The sequence below is a fragment of the Loxodonta africana genome, chromosome 4 (genome assembly GCF_030014295.1).
Source record: "Loxodonta africana isolate mLoxAfr1 chromosome 4, mLoxAfr1.hap2, whole genome shotgun sequence".
NCBI classification, from domain to species: Eukaryota; Metazoa; Chordata; class Mammalia; order Proboscidea; family Elephantidae; genus Loxodonta; species Loxodonta africana.
Genome location: NC_087345.1, coordinates 63,507,857 through 63,528,393, shown reverse-complemented (window position 1 = coordinate 63,528,393; position 20,537 = coordinate 63,507,857). Strand labels below are relative to the sequence as shown.

Sequence of the window (20,537 nt, the reverse complement as noted above, 5' to 3'; positions counted from 1 at the left end):
AACACGTATAACTGGGAAAATCCTGGACCACCTGATCTGGGTGGCAGAAAGAGAGGGAATAAGATGAGGAATATTAAAGGAGGTATTTGGGGACTGAGATCAGGAGACTAGGTTTGGGTGGACCATACGGAAAGGATGGGATTCAGCCCGCAACACTGTCCAACCTCATGTACTGCTAACATCAACTAGTTGTGTGGAAGGCACCAACTACAGGCCAATGATACTGTCATTTGAGTATGTGACTTGCTGAAGAGTCACCTTACCTGTATTCTTTACTCTCTGAAGAGGACATTCCACAGTTGAGTGTTTGTAGATTGTTCTGAATTGAACAGCAAAAGTGACACTCAATTTGCCTGGACTCTGCTGAGTCCTATTCAAGTTGCCCTAGTAGAGTTTCCATTTTCAATGGTGCTGAACTACAAGGAGGGTGTCCTTAACACCTTGAAGTATGGTGAGGTTATGCAAAGGACGGCACCTGAAGTTAGGGGGAAATAGACCCTGTTGCAACTCACTCTCATTATGTGAAGAGAGAACAAATTCAAATGGAGAGCACTAGATTTGCTTTACAAAGAAAGGAATTGTGAGGATAGCCTTTGACTTGCCTTTCCTCCTCTAATTAAGGGTTACCATGGTGATGTTGAAACAATGCTTGATGCACCTGGACATATATTAGGACTTGGCTCTCCAGTAGGGTGCTGCTGAGATAGTCTTTTTAAAAGAACATTTAAAATTACAGTTAGCAGATCTGAGTGCAAAAGGAAGAAATACAAATGAAGGTGCTGACACCTGTGCCATTTCCGCCATCAAATTTTAAATGGCAGAACAGATTTTTATTTTTAATGTTGCAAATGGCTTTTAAGGGTAAATTCAAATGACTTTTTTTTTTTTTTTTTGTGAGCAACATTTAGATTTCTAAAAAATTTATAGTAATAAAAAGTTTAGAGAGATTATAATAGTCATACTTGCATAGCTTTAGTGTTAATAGGGTGATAAAATACTAAGGTGTGTGTTTCATATAAAATACATCTAAAGAAAGAGCCAAAAATTCTCATGAGGGAAAAGTTGAGGATTATTGAATCCTTTTCAGTGTCCAAGTATAACCATTATGAGCTGAAATATTTTCAACCAAAGAAAGAGATTTAATTTTTTACGAAGAAGAAACCTTAGGAATGTCACAGGTGGCGGTGATGCTGAACAGGAATATATAATTCTCTGCTCCTTGTGCCAAGTAAGCTGCCATTGAGATCAACAGTGCTGTGCTTTCTAAAGCACTGCTGGATCCGTTCCTTATTGGAAATCAAATTTAGGTTATTATGAGAAATAGTCTTATTTAATGAGAATATAATTATTTTTAGTATGACTAGTAACAACCATGATATGAGTGACAGAGTGTGGTAGGTGCTGGCTGGCTTGAGAGTCAGGCTGGGGATTCTGCGGCTGACCCTCTCCTTCTGCCTTCCTTTGTTCAGCTATAAGCTATTGTTGTTAGTTGCAGTTGAGTCGACTCCAACTCATGGCAACTTCATGTATACGGAGCAGAACTGCTTTGTAGGGTTTTCAAGGCTGTGAGCTTTTGTAAGCAGAATGCCAGAACTGTCTTCCAAGGTGCCTCTGCGTAGATTTGAACCACCAACCTTTTGACTAGTAGTTGACTGCTTAATCATTTGAGCCACCCAGGAACTCCTAGGGCAGTCATTTCAATGGATTTCATAGGTTTTTCAGAAACAGACAACAAAAATGGTGTAAATCACTAGGCAGAATATAAAATTTTCTTAAACTTTTAAACAAACTGAGAAGAGGATTAGGAAGGGTTAGTAAATCTTAGTAACTGCTTAGTAACTGCTGATGTAAGGGACTAAGATAAAAGTAATCAGAAAACTCCTACAATGTCATCATTTTGCTTTGTCAAAAGTTTTTTTTTTCCCACCAAATAAGAATACAAGATACCTAAATTTCAATTTCAGATAAACAACAAATGATTTTTTTTTCTTTAGTATAAGCATATCCCATGCAATATTTGGAATGTACTTATACTTCAATACAGGGTATCCTGTATTTTATCTGGCAACCTAAATAGTTGATCACCTATGAGGTGAGACTTGAGCAGGGCCTCAAGAAAGACTTCTATATATAAAATATTCTTGTCCCCCCACTGGCCACTCTGGTGCCTGAAGTTCTACCAGTAAACCATTCCTTTGAGTTAAGGCATCCTATCCAAGAAGTCTTTACTTAAATGCAAATGTGTTACACATTATCACATTATTTTATCTTAATTTACCAGGGACTGTAAAGTCTGTTGTAAGTCCCCACTTTTCTGCAAACTCAACATTGTACACCAAATACCTTGTGTTTTCCGCTAGTTTATTGGGGCAGAGCCCTGGTGGTATAGCGGTTAAGAGCTATGGCTGCTAGCCAAAAGGTCAGCAGTTCAAATCTACCAGCTGCTCTTTGGAAACCCTGTGGGGCAGTTATACTCTATCTTATTGGGCTGCTATGAGTCAAAATCGACTGGACAGCAACAGGTTTGGTTTTTTTTTGTTTGTTTGTTTGCCATGTTCAATTACCAGATTGGAAATTTCCTAGTTATTGATGTTGACCTTAAAAAAAAATACTGATCCTTAAATTTATCTTCCACTTTTGGAACTAGAGTTAGACAGATTATCACTGTTTTTAAGGAGCCAGCCTGTAGCCAGGTCCCAAACTCCAGTCCTGTACAGTTCAGGTGTCCTATTTTCCTAGAAAGACTTGGTCTATGGCATCTTGTCATGCCTTAAAGCTGTTTCTGAAGTGACAACACAGATAGGTGAAAGACAGTGGAAAGAGAAGGCATTTGTTGCTCCTATGGAGGACGTGGAACTGGTGATATAGTGGTTAAGTGCTACAGCTGTGAACCAAAGGGTCGGCAGTTTGAATCCGTCAGGCACTCCTTGGAAACTCTATGGGGTGGTACTACTCTGTCCTATAGGGTCGCTATGAGTCGTAATTGACTTGAGGGCACTGGGTTTGGTTTTTTTGGATGGAGAACATGTGAAGTGGGGGAGCTTGATTTTTAGGGGCATGACAGAACTTAGTGGCAAAGAGAAAGAAATATGGTGCAATGAGAAAGTTATCTAGAATATAGAAGCTCACTCATAGTTATTCTGGGCTTTTGCTACTCTTGGATTTCTATTCTGCCTGCCCAAATCCATCAGCTCTTTCCAAACAATGTGCACTGTACCTCGCCACTTATTTGGAATGGACATACCTCCCCTATGTAAAGTGTGAAATAATATATTTTCCATTCAGTTCACCCAAGAGAAGGTTAAAATGAAGAAGGCACAAAGCAAAACCCAACTATAAAGAAAGATTCGTGGCTTAGAATTTTGTCCCATCTTCACTGATGTTTAAGCTTCAGATTGCCTTCATTAGCACACTTTTTGGTACAAACCTGACTCTTCTCCCATTTCCTCAGACATTCCTGAATTGGGAGCTAGAAAATAGATATTGACTGCAAAGAGTTAAGCTTCTCTTCCAAGGTAAATTTCAGTTGGAAGCTGCCAACTCTGCTAGGTTTGAATGGGTCTCCAGGCTCTCCAGGTTTGGTAAAGTCCTTGGATTCTGCTCGAATCTGTTTCTTTGCCTCATTCTGGATACTCCCCAGGCTAAAATGTACTTCCACCTAGCAGCTTTCCTGAGTAAAGTTCTGCTCTGGTTCCTGAATAAGTGACTTCTTTCCTAACTGGACCAAAGTACTATGCTCTAAGACCTTAGCTCTGACTTTGTCGTTGCTTTTTTTCACTTTTCCTGGAGGTAAGCCTCATGCCTCATAAGTACTTTGTAGTTGTTGGGTGCTGTGGAGTAGATTCCGACTGACGGCAGCTCTATAGGACAGAGTAGAATTGCTCCATAGAGTTTCCTAGGCTGAAATCTTTATGGGAGCAGATTCGCCAGGTCTTTTCCCTCATGGAGCAACTGGTGGGTTGGAACCACCAATCTTTCAGTTAGAAGCCAAACACATTAACTATTGCACCCCCGGGGCTCTTTCATAGGTACTTAGTGCCATGGATTTGTGCTTTGAATTAAACAACTTGATTCTCCCATCAAGTTTATTACCCCTGAGCCTTTGCTCACACTTCACTCGTGGTTGGAATGTCCTCCTCTCTTCACCCCTTCCACTTGCTTTCCGCTTTGCCTGTGTAATTCCTCATTAATCTTTGATATTTTGGACAAGAAATACCCCCATCAAGAGTGTCCTAGTACACACACTCTCTAAGAAGGCTGTTATTTGCTCCTTTTCTCTGCTCCTGGGATATCATCCAATTATCAATATCTGTTCTCTAGCCACACTGCACTGTCATTATTGGTGTGCAATTCTACCTCCTCCATGAGAAGTGGAGGGTAGTTTGAGGGCAACTGTATCACCAAAGTCTACAACAGTGCTCCTGTTATGACCCCTATTACATAGGATTATAAATATTTGCCTACAATGTAAGAGACACTTGAAAAAATAACTGGACAAATGAACACAAGAAAAGGTCAGTTTTATCTTCTGTGGTCCCTGATTCCCTGTGTATGGCCCATTTCATTCTGTTTCCTTTATGAAAACCCTTTTCAGTTCTCAGCTCATTTGGGTCCAAAAACTCAAAACCCACTGCCATCAAGTCGATTCCGACTCCTAATGACCCTGTAGGACAGAGTAGAACTGCCCCACAGGGTTTCCAAGCAGCACCCGGGGGATTCAAACTGCTGACCTTTTGGTTAGCAGATGTAGGTCTTAACCACTGTGCAACCAGGGTTTCCACTCATTTGGGTAGCTGAGGTAAATTTTGAAATTAGTAAATGGTTAAACCTTTCTGGTACTGCTAACTATTTTTTCCCGATTCTTGAGTTTCTCTTTAATATCTTTTTTCCCAGCTGTTTTCTCAGTCAAGTAGTATACAAATCTCTTAAACATATGATTTTCATTAAAAGTAAAAATTGTTCCTTCATAGGTTTTGGGAGCTGAAGTGGGGACTCATAAAAGTGACTTTTCCTGTTTAAAAAATTTCCTCTAAGGACATTCCTGGTACTAGTCATATATTCAAATTCTTATTTTTAGGCATTTCTCAGTACTAGAAGCATGCCACAATAATAAGAAAGCAAGAAAACAATTTAAAATAAGGATTGTGTATAATTAAAGACACTTAGGAGTGAGTCGTGGAGCCCCTGGGGGGTGCAAATGGTTAACGTGCTTGGCTGGTTCCAGTCCACGCAGAGGTGCCTCAGAAGAAAGGCCTGGCATATACTTCCGAAAAATCAGCCATTGAAAGCCCTGTGGAGCACAGTTCTACTTTGACACGTATGGGATCAACACGAATTAGAGTCGGCTCGATGGAAATTGGTCTGGTTTTGGTTTAGGATTGAGATACATTTATACCTTAGATATTTAGTTGGCTAGACTACACTGAGAGAACAAACCCTTGTCTCATATAAAACATTCAATAAACATATATCTTCATCTCTCACCCTTGTTTTTATTTTCTTGCTCTTAGGCTATTTTAATAAGCTCCATTCTCTATTTCTTCAATTTCAAATAAAATAAATAATAATAGTAACATAGCAATGATCTCCAAAGATCCCTTTTGTCATGTTATTACCTTACTCAAAAACTTGCAGTGTCTACAGGGTAGGTTACTTAATTTGTCATCTTACACTTCAGTACTGCTCTAAGTGTGTTATTTCTAACTCCCTCACATAAATTCTCGTCTCTAGCTAGTTTGGTCTGTTCATTCGTCCTTCAGAATGCAGTGTCCACTCTCACATCTTGCTCCTATTTATGCTACCCCCTCATCTGGATTGCCTCCCTAATCTTCTATCTGTTATTCCTAATTATTTTTCAAGGCATAACACAATAACATAGGGAAGCTAACCCTTCCAGGTGTGAACACATTTTAAATGGGGTAGAATTAAATCAATGACTCAGAAGAGAGAAGTGAAGAATAGATCTAAATACACAGGAAATTTGGTATATGAGAAAGTGGCTTTGAAATTAATTAGAAAAGGATGGATTATTCATATGGCTACCCAATTGTAAAATAAAATAAAAGAAAGCTATAGTTTTATCTCATTCTTGTATTAGCAGGGAACTCCTACTTGTCTAGACTCATTATTTCTATAAGACTACTTACTTCTGATAGAGTAACCTTTCTGGCCTCTTTTGGTCAGCCTCACTCCTCCCCACAGGAGGTGTGATGTACCTGATAGAAGAGTTTTGGAGAAGGATCTGAGCAGGCTTAGTTCAGCAACTTCAGGCTCCTCTCCTTTGTGGGGTGAAGTGAGCTGTTCTCAGAACGTGCACGTTCTATTCTGCCTTGCCACTGCTGGCAGATCTACCCGAGTTGAGTGCTAAGTTTGCTTAGTGGAGTATGATGTAGGCAATAGGGTAAGTTACATTCTATAATCCAATCTTATCTGCGATGAAGCTGATTATTAAAAATCTCCATCTCTATGAAAATAGCATCTACTTACCAATTGGCTTTGAACTTGGAATAGGCGAGGAGCATGTTTATTATCACTCTAAAACCTCAGTACCTTGTGCCAAAGTACCTGCCACATGGACCAAAGACAGGAATTTAAAAACCAAATAGAATACTAGAAGAATACATGGCTGAATATCCTTTACAATTTTGACGTGACCTTTCCAAACTCTAGACATCTCTCATCATTGAAAGTCATGTTGAAATCTTTCACTTCCCATCTCCCATCCTTATCCATCGAGACCCAATACTTGACATTTATTTATTGCCTTTTTGTGTGTGCGTGTGCTGGAGGTCTCTCCAGAGGAAGTTGACCAGAGATTAAACGTGTGTATTTTCTTTTCTTCAGCAAAAGTGCTCAGCTAATCATGTGAGAACCAGGAACCAGTTGCCGTCGAGTCGAGTCTTTTTTAAATTTTTATTATTATGATTTTACTTTAGATGAAGGTTAACAGAACAAACTAGCTTCTCATTAAACAATTAGTACACTTACTGTTTTGTGGCATTGGTTACTAGCCCCACGACATGTCAACACTCTCCCCTTCTAGGCCTTGGCCAACCTATTACCAGCTTTCCTGTCTCCTCCTGCCTTCTAGTTCTTGTCCTTGGACTGGTATGCCCCTTTAGTCTTGTTTTGTGAGCCTGTCTAATCCTTGGCTGAAGGATGAACCTCAGGAGTGACTTCATTACTGAGCTAAAAGGGTGTCCAGGGGCCATACTCTCAGGGTTTCTTCAGTCTCAGTCAGGCCAGTAAGCCTGGTCTTTTTTTGTGAATTAGAATTTTATTCTATATTTTTCTCCAGCTCAGTCCTGAACCCTCCACCATGATCTGCATCACAGCATTTATTGCCATTTTTGTTGTGTTATGTTATCCTTACTAGATTGTGAACCTGTTGAAGAAGACAGTGTTTTAGTTGTCTTTGAATCCTTAAAGTACTTTTCAAAGAGTAGATACTTGATAGATGCTGAGTGATATCAGTTGTACTGAATAGCTCCTTAGTGATCACTGCTAACTAACTCCTGCTACGGTGACTTTTCTTAAATAATATGAAGGTTATTGAATTTGTCTTGTACTTTGTAATTTTCATTACACTGCATTACAAATTACATGGCTTATCTTATTAAATCTTTAAGGAATCCAGTGAGATGAGCAGAACAAATCTTATTTCCATTTCTTAGTCGTGACCAAAAAAAAAAAAAAATGAGAGATGAATTACTCAGAGTCACACCATTTATAAATTACGAAATCCAGTTCTTCTAATTCCTAGGAGATGGCTCTTTCATCCTGCTACAACTGCCTCTTATATGAAGGTGAGAACCTCAGGTGACTTTCCAGAAATGTAAAAAATCTCACAGCATTAGAAAATATATGACATCTCCAAGGCACCAGTTGAAATTTGATGTGAAATTCCATCTGACATGTTTGTAGTAGCTTTAATTATTTAATCAGTTTAATAACAGAATATTTACAGGAGCCACAAAAATCCCTGGGCATAACCAATTTCACCCATAAATCAGACATTTTGCATCTCGGTTTTCACTCTTCAGTTCTGTTTTGTGGACTAATTGGCAACACTTGATGAAAATTTAAGATATAGACAGACTATAACAGGTGGAGCAATCACATCTTCACAAGGAAATTAATTTATACACACATGCAAATACATATGCATATTCATAGGCTTTGATCCTGCCAAGAAAAGAGCCCCAACAGTGTGGTTAGCTGCAATTATGGCTAAGTGTCATAAAACAATTTTGGCATATCATGGCGCCCACAGGAATCACAGTGATCTCTTGGTTCTTGGTCTTCTAAGCACGTTTCAATCTCATATGAATTCATGCTTGCAAGTGTTCTTTTTTTCTGTTTTGTTTGTCAGAAAAGTAATTTGACTACATCCTGCTATTCGTTTCGTGATTTTGGGGACATCGTGAAAGCAGCTATCTTGCAAGCTGGACTGGAACGAAATGTGTCAGGATGATTTATAGGAATTGCTGTGACTGCCACGATGAACAGACAACTCCATATATGACAATGTATACGCTCAAATGCCTTTTTACAAGGACGTTTTTCTCAAACTTCCTGAGTTTTTTTTTTAGTACTTCTGTAATTACATGGTTATTATTGATGGTTTGAGCAGAAGCAGTCTGTGATTACTTTGTGCTTTTTTTTTTTGGCAAGTTCTCACCTGATTTTTTTGGTTTGAGAGTTAAAAAAAAAATTAAAAATAAAATACTTCTTTGAGTCCAGAGTAGGCTACAGACCTGGCTGAAAGGTGTTCGGTGACTAAATATGATTTTCCCCAAAGGGTAAAAATGAACTACAAAAGAAAACACTTTTGATGTGTACTGAGTAAGAAAACTCAATATTAGTGATAAATTCTCATACTTCCTTTTTTTACATAGCAAATGGAGGGGGTGGAAAAGACCATTTATTATCATGAAATGTTTCATTCAACACTTTAGTCAACATGGATTAAGAAAAAGGCATTTTCACGTGAGCCATCTCAGTGATTGTTTAATTTTGAAGTCAGTAAATATACAAGTAACTTAGAATAGTGTATGTTTAAGAAATTTCCATTATTGTTTCTCTGTTTCTAAAAATTGAAGTCGCCAGCTTGGCATTTGTATGTTGTTTCAAAGCTAGAAGCTTAGAGTTGTATTGGGTATTTGCAGAAGTGAACACCCATGCTTTTCTCCCCACTTCAGAATAAACATAGCAAATTATAAATAATACATGATCGTTGTAAAACAAAAAAATCAAAATGAACTCAAAATGCAGAAAAATATAAAGTAAACAGTACTTGAAGTCCTATCATTTTTTATTAGAACAATTGCTAATATTTTGGTAAATATTCTATTAGACATCTAACTATAGAGCTATGAGCACACACATAGTACTAAAATTGGATCAAACCAACTATATAATCTTTTTTTACGCATTAATACATTGTGAGCATTATTCCGTATCAGTAAATACAGATTTGTATCATCATCACCAGTGGTTACAAAGTGTTCCAGTGTCTGGATATTCCATAGGCTCTTTATTCCCCATTGTTGGGCTTTAAATTATTTTCATTTTTGAGCCTTCATAAATAACATTGGTTCAAAGACACAAACATATACATATCTTTGTAAATTCATTCAACATATTTGTATTGGATTCTTTCTATGTGCCCGATAGGTGTTGGTGATATAGTGGCGAATAAGAGGTTTAAGTCTTCTGCTTTTATGGAACTTACAGTTTAGAGGGAAGTCAAACAAACAAGTAACCAAGATAGTTAAAAGTAGTGATAAGTTCTTGAAGAAAATACAACAGGCAAATATAACAGTAAAAGAATGCAAGGGACAGGTAACTTTAGCTACTGTAGCCAGGAAAAGCCTCTGTAAGGAATTGAGATATTAGGGGAAACCTGGGTAGAAGGATCCAGAAAGAAAGAATATCCCGGGCAACTGCACTAGCACTGATTTAGGATGACCTTGGAGTGTTTGAAGAACAGAAGTTATGATCAGTGTATTTTGAGTGCAGCGAGTGGCAGGGAGAGTGTTAGAAAAAGAGGAAGAAAATAAGAATTGAGAAGTAGGCAGGGTTAATCCTTTAGGGGCACATGGGCTATGATTAGAAGTACTCTAATTGGGTTTTTAAGCAATTTCCAAATGCTTTTTGAGAAATTCAGGTGGAGTAGGAGCTGCTGATTTTAGGTGAAGGAGCAAGGGAACAAAGCATTTATTCAATTTCTCATTCATCAAATATTTATGAAGCAATTGTGTCATGCCAACCATGCTCTAGGCCCTAGAAGTAGGTTGCTAGGAATTTACTAATGGCCAAAGCAGAGAAAGTCCTTATCCTTTTGAAGCTGACATTCTAGCTTCATATACTAGAACGTTCAGCAACAATGTGTGCTGTGAAGAAATTTAAAGCAGGGTATCAGTGGGATGTGTATATGTGTATGTGTGTGTGTGTGTGTGTGTGTGCATTATTTCAGGTAGGGTGATCTGGAAGACCTTTTAGAAGAGATAATACTTAACAAACATAGACCTGTAGTGAAAAAGTGAGCCAAGTCAATATTCGTGAGATGATTACTCTGGACAAAGGGAACAAATCGATTAGCAATTACAATGGCCTTCTAATTAATGGCCCTAAAAATCCCAGGAAAACTGAGTGGCTAGACTCAGAGCACAGAGTGTGAGAACTGTCCTGGAATGTGAAGTCAGAGAGATATCTAGGGGCCTCAAAGACTCTAGTGAGAATTTTAGCTTGTCTTCTAAATATAGTGGGAAGAAATGGGAAGGTTTTGAGTAGGAGATATTTTAAGAACCTCAATCTAGCTGCTCTGTGAAGGTGAAATGATGAAAGTAGGGAATAATAGGAGCCTATTAAAATAGTCCAAGCAAGATATGGTGGTAGCTTTGATGTGTGATAGTAGTAGAAGTGGTGAGAGGGTGTTAGGTTCAGAATGTCCTCTAAGATGGAGCTAATAGGATTTACTGATGAGTTGAATATAACATCTAGGAAAGAGAAATGAGTCAAGCAAGACTCCAATATTTTGGCCTTATTTAACTGGTGAATGTTGGTGTCATTTCTAGAGATGGGAAGACCAGGGAAGGAATAAGTTTGAGTGCAAAATAAGAGTTCAGTTTTGAGTATATTAAGTTATAGATGCCTAATAAAATTCTATGTGGAGATGTAGAGTTGACAGTTGAATATGCAAGTCTGGAATTCAAAGGAAAGATCAAGATATAAATTTGGAGAAATTATTATTTGTATGATATTTAAAACCTTAGGAGTAGATGAGACCAGGAGGTAACGAGTGACGAGACCAGATAGGAGAGAGAAGAAAAGATGTCTGAGGAAGGAGCCTGGGGAATTCCAATATTTAAAAATCAGATGTCAAGAAAAGCTAGTAGAGAAATGGCCAGAGTTCAGACTAACGTGTGTTATATCAAAAGCTAGATGAATAAAATGTTTGAGAAAGGAGAGAATGATAATATGTGTCAACGTTGGGGGAAAGGTCTGCCTCTATGCCTCCCATTCAGGCTACCTAAGTAAAGGCCTTGGGCCCAGAGTAAGCAGTCACTAAATATGTGTTGAATGAATGAATGAATAAATACAAAGTTACTGTAATTAAAACCATATTTAGACCGGCACATCAAATGGAATAGAGAGTCTATAATTAGACCTATTATATATGGGAATTCTTAATACATTAAAATGGCATTTAAATTTGGGGAGGGAGTATTCAATACATGATGCATTGATTGGCCATTTGGAAAAAATGAAATAAGGCTCAATCCTTTGAGTGGCTTTTGAGGAAATCAGGCAATAGAGAGTTGGCATAGGAAAAAAAAAAGACTCAGAAAATGAGATGTGCATGAAGTCAAAGCTTATGGTGGCAGAAACTAGTGACCATAGTAGGTGCTAGGCTAGGGACACAGCAGTGAGCAAGACAAACATGGTCCCTATCCTTGTAGAGCTTAAATTCTAGCAAAAAATTACAGACAGTTAACAACAGAAAAAAAAGTTTTGAAAATTCAAAAAATGAAAAACATGATTTCCAAAAAACCAATAATTAGACTAAAGTGATAATAATTCAAAGATGTACTTTTTAGAAGGTTAAGAAAGGCTTCTAGAAATTGAGATTAGATATGGCGTGCATGGCCCCAGCATTTGAATCCTTTTAGCTAAGCAGAGAAGAAGCTAGTGCAAAGGCCCTGAGGCAGGACTTCAATAATGTGAATGCAGGTGAAATTATTCTTTTGCTTGTGTGCTTTTGTGTTTTTGAACTTCACTTCTTCTGGAGAATGTGTCATTATTTTTGGCATAACGTATTTGGAAAAGTTGTATTTTCCAATGATTCTGTTGTCTTCTTCAGGAATACCAAATAGCTATATATTGGTTTGCTGTAGCTTTTCCTTCCTATCCATCATCTTCTCTCTAATTAGCTTTATTTAATTACCCTTCTCCTCTTTATTTCTATGTGATTTTTCTCAAACCTGTACTCTACATTATTGATTTGGTTTTCTCCATTTTTCTCTTGCTTGTCACTGCTTTGAATGTTCTGTTAAGTTCTCTGATGGTGTTTCTTTCCTTTAATTTTTTTAATTTCTGCTGCAGCTCACTTTTCATTTTGTTCTCATATCCCTTCATTTTTCATCTGTTGTTTTATGGAGTTGACTTCTCTAACTTCCTTTAGAGGTCAATGTAGTTATTTTCTTAAACACTATTCTTACCTGAATTATCTCTTCCTAATTGCATTTTTCTTATATCACATTTATTTATTTATTTATTTTTTGAGGAGACTGAATTTTTTTGTGTGTTCTTTTCTTCCTGCTATTTTTTCTCAATTGGGGGAAGCTCTCTCTGGTTATGCTACATACCTATACTGTTGGGAAAACCTCATTGGCTGTCTGTCGTGTTTCTCTGACCCCGTTTTGAATATTCCTAGGAATTAGGCTAAGGAAGACCAAAGAAGAATTGATGCTTTTGAATTGTGGTGTTGGCAAAGAATATTAAATATACCACAGACTTCTAAAACAATGCACAAATCTGTCTTGGAAGTAGTACAACTGGAATGCTCCTTAGAAGCAAAGATGGCGAGACTATATCTTACATACTTTGGACATCTCATCAGGAGGGATCAATCCCTGAAGAAGGACATCATACTTGGTAGAGGACCAGCGAAAAAGAGGAAGACCCTCAATGAAATGGAGTGACACAGTGGCTGCAACAATAGACTCAAGCATAACGACGATTGTGAGGATGGTACAGGACTGGGCAGTGTTTCATTCTATTGTACACAAGGTTACTATGAGTCGGAACAAACACGATGGCACCTAACAATAGGAATTAGGCTGGAAGTCTAGATCAGTCAGTGGTTCTCAAAGTATGGCCTCCCAACCATCATCTGGGAATTTGTTAGAAATGCAAATTCTTGGGCCCCACTTCAGACCTACCGAACCAGAATCTATGGGGTTGGGGCTCAGCCATCTGAACTTTAAGAAGCCCTACAAGTGATTCTGAGGCATAGAAAATCTGAGAACCACTGGTTTAGATGTGGTCTTTCCAACTTATGTTCATGTTACATTTTTAAGCACTAGAATTTTCTTGAATTTTTCTCACTGTTCTCTTGATAGTTGTTTAATATTATACTACTGTTTGAGTGGGACTGTTTACTGCCTAGACATTCCCTCTCATATACTCATATACCAGATATTTTCTGGTTTATTTTAGTAAACTCAAAATATTTTTTGGTTGCTCTCATCTCTCATTTACTGTCCCTTTCATCTCCCATTGGCTGCAAACTACACCTATGTTGTGTAAGCTCTGTATCTCTGTTACTTCAGATAGGTATTACCACCAATAGTCTGTATCCTTAATTGTAGCAAATAAAAACTTTTTCACATTTATCGAAATTTGGAGGGATATCTGTGGTGTTAACTATACATCAGAGTGTTGCTATCCACGTTTAAGAAACACTGGTTTATATTATCTGTCTTGTCATTTTGATTTTTGTGATGAGTAAAGAAACAACTGGGGGCTATACACAGAAATGACAGCTTTCTTCTGGGTTTTCTATGAATGAATTGAAATTTCTGTACTGGAAGATTAGATTTTTGGGTATGAGAATATATCCTGTACTTTTGGGGAAGGGTTTTGGTTTATTCCCCTATGTAATAATTTGGTGTGATGTCAAATTAAAAAGAAACCCCATAGAGATGGATTACAAAGGGATCCAGGAACACTTTTGAGGGTGATGGGTATTGTCTTAGTCGTCTAGTGCTGCTGTTACAGAAGCATCACAAGTGGATGGCTTTAACAGAGAGAAATTTATTTTCTCACAGTCTACTAAGCTGGAAGTCCAAATTCAGGGCATCAGCTCCCAGGGAAGGTTTTCTCTCTCTGTTGACTCTGGAGGAAGGTCCTCGTCATCAACCTTCCCCTGGACTAGGACCTTCTCCACGCAGGAACCCCAGGTCCAAAGAATGTGCTCTGCTCCCGGCACTGCTTTTTTGGTGGCACGAGATCCTCAACTCTCTGATTGTTTCCTTTTCCTTTTATCTTTTGTAAGATAAAAGGTGGTACAGGCCATACCCCAGGGAAACTCCCTTTACATTGAATTAGGGATGTGACCTGAGCAAGGGTGTTACATCCCACCTGAATCCTCTTTAACCACAGGCAGAGATTATGATTTCTAACACGTAAGAAAATCACAAAAAGAAGGACAACCAGACAATACTGGCCTAACCAAGCTGACACATATTTTGGGGGGACACAATTCAATCCATGATATTTCACCTTTTGGCTCCCCAAAATTCATGTTGTAGCCATATGTAAAACATATTCACCGTATCATCTCATAGCAAAAGTTTTAGATCAACTCCAAGTCCAAAATCCAAAAATTCCTCTTCGTTTGTGAAATCTAGAATATAAGTTATCTGCCTTCCTACAATGGTACAACAGGCAGTCACAAGCTAGACATTTCCATTACAAATGGGAGAAATCGCAGGGAAAGAAGTGATAACAGGCACCAAGCAAGTCAGCAGAACACATTACATTAGCCCTCAAGACTTGAAAATAGCCCTCTGTTCTCTGTGACCATTTACCAAATAGCCCTGCCCTCCAGACTCTAGGTATTGGCCATATTCTCTGGATTCTGAGTGGAGGCCCCTTGGCCCTAGGCTTCAGCTCTGTCTTCCAGGCCCACTGGGATGGCAACTCTGCTCCCTTGGCTTTAGGTGCACCTTTCTCCTAGTCCATCTGAGTGACTTTACCCTAGAAACACCAGAGGCCATGGCTCCACCCTTTGAAATTCCAGAGGTTCTGGCCATACCTTTTGAGACTGAGGCAGCTCAGCTCCCTGTGTTCCTTGGCTTCTCAGCCCTTGGGCTTCACACCTGCATCTGTGCTGCTGGGGCAAGTGTTTCAAAAGACTGTAGCTCCACTGATAAGTGCCTGGATGCATCCCACTCCACCAGGAAGCATCTTGCTCAAAGGCAGTCAGCTCTCTTGCTCTGTGGGCTGGCAAGCCACTCTGCCACTTGGACCATATGATCCAGCTGATCCAATGGTGCTTGAAGTGTCTGTGGCAGATAAGAAGGTTTCTGGAGTCTTTGGCAGGCCCCTATTGATGACTCACAGCACAGACCCTTAGGATTTTGGAGCAAAGCCCTGCCATCCTCTACAGATAACTACTCTCCTTTTAAGAAACAGCTTTTGGCTTGTTACTGGGCCTTAATAGAGACTGAGTGCTTAACCACGGGACATCAAGTCACCATGTGGCCTGAGCTGCCCATCATGAACTGGGTGTCGTCTGACCCAGGGAGTCATAAAGTTGGACCTGTGCAGTGGCACTCCATCTTTAAATGTGAGATTGGGCCTGAGCAGGACCTGAAGGCACAAGTAAGTTGCATGAGGAAGTGGCCCAAATGCCCACAGTCTCTACTCCTGTCACATTACCTTCCATCTCCCAGCCTGCACCTATGGCCTCATGGGGAGTTCCTTACAATCAGTTGAATGAAGACAAAAAAACTCGTGCCTGGTTTACAGATGGTTACGTGTGATATGCAGGCACCACTCGAAAGTGGACAGTGGCAGCACTACAGCCCCTTTCTGGGACCTCCCTGAAGGACAGTGGTGAGAGGAAAACCTCCAAATGGGCAAAACTTTGAGCAGTGCACCTGGTCATTCACTTTGCTTGGAAGGAGAAATGACCAGATGTGTGATTGTATACTGATTCATGGGCTGTGGCCAATGGTTTGGCTGGATGGTCAGAGACTTGGAAGGAACATGATTGGAAAATTGGAGACAAGGATTTATGGGGAAGAGGTATGTGGATAGACCTCTCCGAATGGGCCAAAGGAGTGAAGATGTTTGTGTCTCATGTGAATGCTCACCAAAGGGTGACCTCAGCAAAGGATGGTTTTAACAATAAAGTGGATAAGTTGATGTGTTCTGTGGAAACCAGTCATCCTCTTTCCCCAGCTACTCCCGTCATTGCTCAATAGGTTCATGAACAAAGTGGCCATGTGATAGGGATGCAGGTTATGCATGGGCCCAGTGACATGTACTTCCACTTACCAAAAGTGACTTGGCTACAAGCACTGCTGAGAGCCCAGTCTGCCAGCAGCAGAGACCAACACTGACTCCCCGATAGGGCACCATCCCTTGAGGTGATCAGCCAGCAACCTGGTGGCAAGTTGATTATGCTGGATCACTTCCATCATAGAAAGGGCAGCGTTTTGTCCTTACTGGAATAGGCATTTCTTTGGATATGGATTTACCTTCCCTGCACGCAATGCTTCTGCCAAAACTACCATCTGTGTACTTATGGAATGTCTTATCCACCATCATGGTATACCACACAGCATTGTCTCTGATCAAGGGACTCACTTCTCAGCAAATAAAGTGCAATGGTGGCCCCATGCTCATGGAATTCACTGGTTTTACCCTGTTCCCCATTATCCTGAAGCAGCTGGCTTGATAGAATGACGGAATGGCCTCCTAAAGACCACCTGGTGGCAGTACCTTGCAGGGTTGGGCAGTGTTCTCCCCCCACCCTCCAGGAGGCCATATATGCTCTAAAAGCCATCCAATATATGGTGCTGTTTCTCCCATAGCCAGAATTCGTGGGTCCAGGAATCAAGGGGTGGAAATGGGAGTGGCACAACTCACTATTGCCCCTCATGACCCACTTGCAAGATTTTTGCTTCCTGTCCCCATGACCTTATGCTCTGTGGGTCTAGAGGTCTTAGTTTCAAAGGGAAGAATATTCCTACCTGGAAACACATCACTGATTCCATTGAACTGGAAGCCAAAAGTGCCACCTGGTCAGTTTGGGCTCCTTATGCCTCTGGATCAACAGGCAAAGAAGAGAGTTACCATACTGGCTGGTGTGATTGATCCTGATTACCAAGAGGAAATCGGATTGATATTACATAATGGAGGTAAAGAAGGGTATGTTTGGAATTCAGGAGATCCCTTATGGCATCTTTTAGTACTACTATCCCCTGTGATTAAAGTCAATAGAAAACTACAATAACCCAATTCCGCCATGACTACTAATGGCTCAGACTTTTCAGGAATGAAGGTTTGAGTCACCCCACCAGGCTAAGAACCACGACCAGCTGAGGTGCTTGCTGAGGGTGAAGGGATTATGGAATGGGTGGTGAAAGAAGGTAATTCTAAATATCAGTTACCGCCATGTGACCAGTTGCAGAAACGAGGACTGTAATTGTTATGAGTATTTCTACTTTGTATGTGTGCATTAAATATTTTCATTTTCTTTTTTTATAAAATATAAGAGGTAAACGAGGCTAGTGTGCTTTTGGTTGTATGTGTGTTAGTTGTATCACATTAGGCGCAAGTATTACTTTGTAATTGTCTTTATTCAGAAATTATGTATGGTTTGGGGAGATGCGTACAGATGCCAAGTTGACAAGGGGTGGGCTATGGTAGTTAAGATTGTGTGTCAACTTAGCTGGGCCATGATTTTCAGTGTTTTCGCAGTTGTATAATCTTGTGATCACTTCCCTGTTGAAATTTGATATGTGATCACCCCCATGATGGAATCTGCTCAATGGTACCAGTGGAGGCAGGATTGGTGGTGGCTCACTGCCCCATCAGCCTTCAACTCTTTGCCCTTCACTACCTACTTCCTTCTTGCTCACCTTGTCAAGGTTTTTAGCTTGTTCTGGGTCATGCAGCTGCCTCTTATTCATATGACCTCTGGTCCTTGGGACTTGAGCTAGCAGCTTACCCGCCGATCTTGGGATTCGTTGATCTTTACAGCCTGTGAACAAGAGTCCTGCTCTACAACCTGCCGATCTTGTGTTTCCCAGCCCCTGCAGCTACGTGAATCAGGATCCTGATCCATGGACTTGGGATGTTCCAGCCTCTACAATCGCGTGAGCTCTTCCTTGGTATGAATCTCTGTCTATATATTTATATGGTTTACTGGTTTTGCTTCTCTAGAGATCTCAGCCTAAGACAGATATAGTCATCATTTTGACATGTCAATGATTTCATGGGTGTATGCATATATCAGAACTCATAGTATTATATACTTTCAGTTTGTACAGTATCTAGCTGTTTTAAAAAAAAGCCCAATCAAATTTTGTAGGTGTGTCAGTGTCATTTCTCTTATAATATAGTTTGGGTCTTTGGATCATTGGCTCTAACTATGACCAGTAAATTTTACTTGTCTTTCCACAATTCACAGGGCAGAGAAAAAACTGCCACTGACATTATGAGGTGGGTTTTCTAGGCTTACCAAAGTGGACTAATGATGATTTTGGCTAACTCAACATCCATTCCAAACTTTTTCGAGCACGCAGAAGATGGAAAACTTGAACTGCATTTTCAGACTCTTCTGGAAGCTAGAGTTTCAGATGTAATTTAGGCTTCCTCAATCAGATACTGTTGGATGGGGCTTTGATTCTAAAATAAACACTATGGGAGAAAGCAAAGTGTGGGGTACAGCTGTGGCAAATACAAGTTCAAAAATGGAAACCCTGGTGGTGTAGTGGTTAAGTACTACAGCTGTTAACCAAGAGGTCAGCAGTTCGAATCTACCGGGCGCTCCTTGGAAACCCTGTGGGGCAGTTCTACCCTGTCTATGTAGCTGTGGCAGAGGTGGCATAATTCTGGAGCCAGTGTATGAAGCAGTGCCACACCCCCAACATGGCAGATGGCTCTCTGATTCACCTACTTCCCATCACAGTGGTGGCAGTGTTCCCAGTTATGTCAGAATTAATATGGTTTTGTAGTCAGCAATAGTGCAAACAGCCTCCTGAATTTCTGCACTGGTGATGGTCCCTTTCTCAATCACAACAGAGAAAGAGTGGTTCTGATGGCTTGGAGTTGGTGCTGGGAAATTAGCCTGGAGCCTGCTCCTCCAGCTCTTCAAAATATTACATAAGTACCTAATACCCTATGTGGAAACCTTTTCTGCTTAAACCAGTTAAAGTGGATTCTGTTGTGTGCAACTGAACTCTGAGTGATATACTAATTACTACTAGAAGTGATTGCAGGAAACAGAACATAAAGAAAAAAAAAAAAGAGAGAGAGAGATAGACTTAACTGTGTTTAAAAGCAGTTATGGTACTGAGTGAGCAGTTACTTACATTATCACCTCTGGTGATCTGAAATGATATGCCTGTTGAAGGCAAGGGTTTAGCATAGAAAGTGAATGCTGTGATAGACCATTATGGAATATGTGAGAAAGAAAGGACTTTGAGGATGGGTTGGCTTCTTCTAAATTGTGCTGGAGAGCTAAAGGAAAGAAAATGATAGACAGTTTTCAATTTACAGCTCTAGGAACTGTCCAGGAACCAAAGAATTTCTGCAACTCTGCTTAAAGAATCTCTCATCTTTTGTAGCCTAAGACTGATTTAGATGGAAATAAGATGGAAATAAGATGGAAATAAGGTTGTCAAATAACAACGTAGGATTGAAGTCACAGCTTTGCCAGATCTTTTTCACAAAATTGAAAGCAATGCCTTAGAAAAAAATTAGACCTTACAATTGAAATGGTGCCGTTTATGAGGACTTAGATAAATCTGTGTATTCTGTACCACTGAACCTCACCAAGCCTTCCTTGTCAGCCAAGCAGCCCCTATTCTTCTACCCAATGATGTTTATCTTGTCTTTCTTGAAGACCTTATAGCAACGTTTTATGAGGCAGGACCCTAGCAAAGAGATAGCAGTTCTCCTCTTCAGTACCTTTACTACCTTTATTGCCTCTACTGTTAATAGCCAGAGTGAGATCTCTACATGTCCCAGAGAATAATTACAATGTCAAGCCTTTGAGAAAAAGGCTTACAAACAAAAGAAGTTAAACAATTTTGCTAACAGATTTCTACCAGCAGAAAACTGAGGATTACGTGTGGGAAATGGATTTGGGGCTGCTAAACCAAGGGTTAGATAGGACTGGGTTTATTGATACGCAGGGACAGATTAAACAATAAGCAAGGTAGATAGATACAGGCTTAATTGTGCTTACTTAGTGATGTGTAGTGCACAGTTTCATCTTCGATGTGGTGAAACCC

General features: G+C 39.8%; 1 protein-coding gene across 29 annotated transcripts in view; it reads left to right on the top strand.

Annotated features, from left to right (window-relative positions):
• Positions 1–20,537, top strand: part of TPH2 (tryptophan hydroxylase 2) — a 365,498-nt gene that overhangs the window by 261,744 nt on the left and 83,217 nt on the right. For 13 of the 29 annotated variants that reach the window (XM_064283865.1, XM_064283862.1, XM_064283861.1 and 10 more), the window contains one exon: positions 18,330–18,410. The exons of 5 other annotated variants lie outside the window; for them this stretch is intronic. In XM_064283865.1, coding sequence (XP_064139935.1) covers positions 18,330–18,359 — 30 coding nt within the window. In that variant the 3' untranslated portion in view covers positions 18,360–18,410. 11 more of the 29 variants (XM_064283859.1, XM_064283846.1, XM_064283836.1 and 8 more) reach the window with 4 other exon arrangements.